Genomic DNA, 6565 nt, shown 5'->3' with positions numbered 1-6565 from the left:
CATATCAACTACAGCCACTGAGTGAGGCAGTCAAGGAAAACTATCTTGGATTGATGACAACATTCAAAGATTATGATGAGAAGAAGTATCAGTTCCTTCACTTGAGTATACAGGAGTTTCTAGCTGCATGGTGGATAGCTAAGCATGAGAAGAAGACAGAGGAAGTGTTTAAGGATCACTTTGATCATGATCACTTTCAAATGTGTCTGAGATTTGTGGCAGGTCTAACTCACCTTGAACATGAGAGCTATCAACAGTATTTTAATAAACAACAACTTGACTTACAGTGTAAGAAGGAACCATTGTTTGGATTTGAGACTTGTCATCTCTCCTACTTCTATCAGAATCCTTACCAGCCTCCCTTACCAGCCCTGGACCAATGGAATTGGATGTGCCGGATTTGGTGTGGATAATAGAGGAGAATGTCCATTGTACGATATCTCTGATAAATTGCCTTCTGGTTATCAATGCTGAATTGGTCTAATATAATAAGTGCATAAAGAAGCAATATAGGACTCTTTTTTGTTAGGACCCTTTTTTGATTATTTTTGGTGCTTCTTATTTCATGCAACTTTTTTCTAAAATAATTATTATCAAAACCTCATCAATCAATACAGTACAGTCTGTTTTTATCAATGCCAAGTTATTTATGCCTAGCAAACACTAACTTTAGCTTCACTTGCAATGTTTGTTTATGCATGACTTACTACCAAATTAGATAAAAATGGCCAGCAACTCTATTTTGAGTAATTATATTCATACCACAATCAAACTGTAGATTTTCAATTTTTCCTTTGCTTTGATTATTCTTGCTATAGCCAGCAGTGATACAATTAACATACCAAAAGATGGGGATATGGAGACATTTTTGTGTGCTAGTGAACCATTACAAGAAGATACAGTTTTGATACTGTCTACTAATATATAATAATCCATATCTCTATGACCTACTCACTGGCACTCACTACTGATTCATCACTACCAGTTATTATTTACTGTAATGTCTCCAATGCACAACCTAACAGTGGACTCTCTTTAAGTTTTTAACTATAAGGGAGTTGCCACCATTTGCTGGGGATATTGCAACCGTTTCTGTACATTGACATGGGCCTATACTGCTACTGGTGCATGGTGGTCACCAAAGAGCTGTTACAAGCCAAGGTATGATAGAGGTGCTGGTACCCAACCTTAATAAACTTTAATGAATAAAATTATGCATTACATTTCTGTCTATGCCACATAATCTATGCCTTGCAAGTTTGCTGGGGATATTGCAGCTATTTCTGTGGACCAGAGTATGATGGCATGGGCCTATACTGCTACCAGTTGTGGCCACCAAAGAGCTGTTACAAGCCAAGGTATGATAGAGGTGCTGGTACCCTGGACCAATGGAATGGGATACATACACTACATTTCTATCTTTGCCACATAATCTATGCCTTGCCAGTTGATGATTGATTCAATGAATGAGGAAGAATGCAACAAAGAAAAGTACAATGGGGCATTGTGTTAGGTCAGTAGTCTATTGTGATGCACTAGAAGTTGCAGTAAATAATAGTATGCAACTAGGGCAAACATGCGTCACGAGCTAATACCAATATTTTGGGTATAGCTTATTATTATGTACTATTAGGTGCACTAGTTGTAAGTAATACCAGACAAACGTGTTGGTCTCATTTGACTATTCTTTTGTTTCATTTTCTTATTTTTGGCTTTTTATCTTCTTCCCCAGTCTCCTCTACTTTTTATTTTGGTTTCACACATCCTTTATGCAATTTTTGGTACTTTAGTTTGAATATGTAATTGCTACATCATTTTTGCTTTCAAGCTATATTTTAAAAATAATATTAAACACATACAGAATGCACATTAATTAACAAGTTATGTTAGCATTGTCATTGTCCAATGTATTATTAAATTATTCCTTTTCCTTTTCTTACAACTTTAACAATAATAAAAGTAACAACAGCCACTACTATTATAACTATTAATACTATTATAATAATTAACTTGATTGATCTCTTCTGATGCTTCTCAGCCTAAGAAGAAAAGAGAGAGAGGGTTTAGCATGAAGTGTGTGAGAGGCAAGGAAAAACAAAAAAGAACACTGTATGCAGTGAAATTAAAACTTTCTTTCAAAAAAAAAGAATGAAAATATTCATGAATTTAGTGGAAACACAAAAGTTTAATTACAGAGAAAATTATGGCATGACTAATATGATCAAAATTGACTATATTCTACATCTTTTCATTCACACAACTTTCTAACTTTGAGCTACATGTACATGCATTTAGATAATATGATTATTTGTTACCTTCTCCAGTTGTTTGACACCTTCAGTGACTTTATGAAGTGTCCTCTCAACATTGTAATCGATCCTATCCAATATTGTACCCTGTGATTAATAACAAGAATAGATTAATAATAATAATAATAATAATAATAATGATAACAATAACAACAACAACGATAACAATAACACACAACAATAAAATTAAAGCTTCAACTTATCCTAACCTGTTCCACTACCATTGTTGCCAGGTCTTTATACATTTCATTTATTTCAGATATTGATCTAACTACTGATACTATTTCTCTCTCTCTTTGTTCTATCAGTTCAGAATTATCCTCCAACTGTGACAACTGACCTGACGTGAAACCTAAAGAAAGAGAGAGAGAGAGAGAGGGGGGGAGGGAGGGAGGGAGGGAGGGAGGGAAAGGAGTTTCATAATGTGTACATGCAGTACATGTATGCATATGCTGTGTAGCTAATTAAGAGATGTGGTCAGGTAGTGATGTACATGTACCATTAGTATACATTAGTATTAGCTCTTATTGTACCTTTATCTACTAGTACTTCAATTTCTTCTTCATCATCAAACTGCATTCCTCCTCCTCCTCCTCTTCCATTAGTATCAATTGTTGGCCTTAACTCACCAGCAATAACCCTCTCCTCACGTCCTTTCATCCCTATTAATAATAATAATAATAATAATAATAATAATAATAATAATAATAATATAAATAATAATATTAATTAATTAATGGCAACAAAGTAAAAATTGGCTCTTTTTTATTACAATTTTTTTCAATTTTTCAAGTTACGGCCATTTTTTAAAAACGGAAAATTTTGAAAAGTACCCAAGGCTATAGCCCATGGGTTTTTCCAAAAAAAGGCTCCGAAATCACTCCAAATTTTTATTACATTTTCTGATACATATTGATGTCCTTATGCTGTGTAAAAAGTTTGAGCTGATTCTGACCTCAATTTTTCAAGTTATGGCCATTTTTTAAAAGCAGTCAATTTTTGGAAAATACCCAAGGCTATAGCCCATGGTTTTTTTCAAAAAATGGCTCCAAAATCACCTCAAATTTTTATTACATTTTCTGATACATATTGATATCCTTATGCTGTGTAGAAAGTTTGAGCCAATTCTGAGCTCAAATTTTAAAAGTTATGGCTATTTTTTTAAATTTCCAATTTTTAAAAATTTCCCTGTACTATAGCCCATGGTTTTTCCCAAAAAATGGCTCCGAAATCACCCCCAATTTTTATTAAATTTTTTGATACACATTGATGTCCTTATGCTGTGTAAAAAGTTTGAGCTGATTCCGAGCTCAAATTTTTGAGTTATGGCCGGTTTTTAAAAATGGTCAAATTTCAAAAAATACCCAAGGCTATAGCCCATGGTTTTTTCCAAAAAATGGCTCCAAAATCACCGCAAATTTTTATTACATTTTCTGATATATATTGATGTCCTTATGCTATGTAGAAAGTTTGAGCTAATTCCAAGCTCAAATTTTCAAGTTATGACCATCTAAAACTCTCCCTCTTTATTTCTCTCACTTTTTAAATAAGATGACTGTGCTTTTCTAAAATCCACTGATAGATCTTGTAGTGTGATTGCTAGCGATGATACGACATTCTTAGCAACTTTCTTTTCCTGATCTGATCCATTCTTAGCTTGTCTGTTGATTACTAATAATCCTTGCTTAGCCCTACTGAACATCTGAGAGAAGAGAGAGAGAGAAAATAATTATAATAATTATAATGACTATAGTATGTAGAAAATGGCTAAATTTAGCTTTGCATTAAAGTACATGTACCAGCTAGGGTTCTGCCTAAAAGAAATTAGAGGTGTTTGGAGACTAATATTTTTCCTTTTAAATTTATGAACAATATCATGCTTTATGTATGGCTATTAATATAAATTGAATGGTTGGTCTAAGTGATGAACTGGTTGGTTCATTTGTTGAGGTGGTTAGCTACCATAGGCAGAACTATGACGTACATGTACATGTATAACTAATTATTACTTGTGATATTAACTAATCATTACTTGTGATATTTCAGCAGTTAGTATGTCAATGTTGTGTTCTTCTTCAACATCATCAAACACATCAGGTCTTGTACTGTGTTTATCCTGTAACTCCTCCAACTCATGCACTGGAGGATAGGGAGGGAGAGAGGGAGGGAGGGGGAGGGGGAGGAGGGAGGGGGAGGGGGAGGAGGGAGAGGGAGGGAGGGAGGTGTATGATAATGAATTCTCTGATAATTATTTCAATTTCACTTACTTCTTCTTTTAATAAAACACAAATAAATAAATAAATACACAAAATAAATTTAAAAAACAAATAAAATGGGCTAGTGTGCGTGTGTTTATAATGCAAATATCAGCCTTACTTCTCCCAGTAAATGAGTCCTACAAATAAATAAAGAGAGAGAGAGATATTAGGAAGAAAGAGGTAGACCAATAATACAGTAAAAGGTAGGTACAGTATATGTATAGTATATACTCACCAGTCTGGTGCTGCTATAGTAACATCAGGTTCAGTTTTATCATGTTTAACTAATGCCACAGTATCATCACCAGAACTATATAATGATATACACATTATACACACATCCACATAATGTTACACACACACACACACATGGTATGCACAATATAGATGGTAATTTTGAAGGGGGAATTCTGACAAATTTGTGGTTATTGAGCATGATAACATACAATATTAGTTATACATGTACATGTACATGAATAAAGGTATGTACTGTATAGCTGATAATTTTAAGGGGAAATTTTTGGCAAATTTGTGGTCATGTACGTGCCATTGAGCATGTTCAGTTTTATTTTGGAAAAAGACTCATGCCTAGTCCTAGAAAATTATCTGTATTTGCCTGATTAGAAGCCTGGGCGTTTATTCATTAACAAGGAAAAAAATTTGTGTAAAAAGAAAGAAGTTGCTAAAAGCAGGAATTGAACCCATGTCTCCTAGGTCGCCAAACTGTGCTACAAAGAGTTGAGCTCTTTGGAGCAATCTAAAGTTGAGGCTACCTAAATTGGGTAAAATATGCACATCTATAGTGTGAATATTTTAAGGATGGGAGTTTATTTAAGCTGGGCTTCTAATCAGGCAAATATGGTATGTGCATATAATCTAATGTATATATCTACATATAAAATATAACACACACACACATACACACACATGGGATTAGTTTAATATGCCCTGATCAATTAAATGCTATTATTATGAAATCATCAGTGGGTGTAATTTCTTACTTCGAAGTTGCCAGAAACACTTCTATTGGCGGTATTTAATAACAAGTCATGTGATCAAACAATCATCACGTGATACTTGAGACATTTTCATTGAACAGTTAGACACTCTCAGATTCTATAAAAATACAATAAAGACACAACAAAAACAATAATAATTGAACCTAAAAACTATTGTTAATATTTGAATAATTAAATTATTAGAGCTACTCTAGAAGGTGTGGCTAAGCATGCATAGCCACACCTTTTTGCAACTGCAGCTTGAAGTGCTTTTACTGAATTGACTGTATCTTTTCATTTCTTTATCTTACAACAGTTGATCATTAACAGCGATAGAGGTAAGTATATTATAGTTCATTTTAATTATACTTTACTAATAATTACAAGATGATTGATGTCTCTCAATGGAGAGCAAGTATTGGACTGTGGAACTACTGTCAAGCTGCCTCCAGTAGACCAGCTAATGGCCACCACTCTCACTCATTCAAAGCTGCAGTAGACAGCAAGTCAGGCAGTACTACATCAGGAGAGAAGACATCTAAACTGCCAGCAGCTCTTTCTTTCTCTATTAAGACACATCTTAATGATTCCTTCAATAAGTAATCAACTTATTATTGTCCTTATACTGTGTAGAAAGTTTGAGCTGATTCCGACTTCAATTTTTCAAGTTATACGGACATTTTTTAGAATTAGCCGATTTTTGAAAATTACCCAAGGCTGTAGCCCATGGTTTTTTCAAAAAATGGCTCCGAAATCCCCAAAATTTTTATTACATTTTCTGATACATATTGATGTACTTATGCTGTGTAGAAAGTTTGAGCTGATTCTGACTTCAATTTTTCAAGTTACGGCCATTTTTTAGAATTGGCCGATTTTTGAAAATTACCCAAGGCTGTAGCCCATGGTTTTTTTCAAAAAATGGCTTTGAAATCCCCAAAATTTTTATTACATTTTCTGATACATATTGATGTACTTATGCTGTGTAGAAAGTTTGAGCTGA

At 33.8% G+C, this 6565-nt stretch overlaps 1 protein-coding gene across 1 annotated transcript; it reads right to left on the bottom strand.

Moving 5' to 3' along the window:
• Window positions 1–1829: 1829 nt before the first annotated feature.
• LOC100636175 (syntaxin-16-like) lies at window positions 1830–4476 on the bottom strand (the record flags this gene model as incomplete). Its single annotated transcript, XM_020004246.1, has 6 exons — window positions 1830–2039; window positions 2316–2396; window positions 2519–2661; window positions 2843–2971; window positions 3849–4011; window positions 4342–4476. Coding segments are annotated over 6 exons (777 nt in total), but the record flags the coding sequence as incomplete, so codon positions are not given.
• Between the last annotated feature and the right edge of the window lie 2089 nt (window positions 4477–6565).

The sequence above is a fragment of the Amphimedon queenslandica genome, unplaced genomic scaffold (genome assembly GCF_000090795.2).
Source record: "Amphimedon queenslandica unplaced genomic scaffold, v1.1 AMPQUscaffold_12314, whole genome shotgun sequence".
Taxonomy (NCBI): domain Eukaryota; kingdom Metazoa; phylum Porifera; class Demospongiae; order Haplosclerida; family Niphatidae; genus Amphimedon; species Amphimedon queenslandica.
Note: the sequence above shows the minus strand (reverse complement) of the source record. Positions and strands in the feature narration are given on the sequence as shown.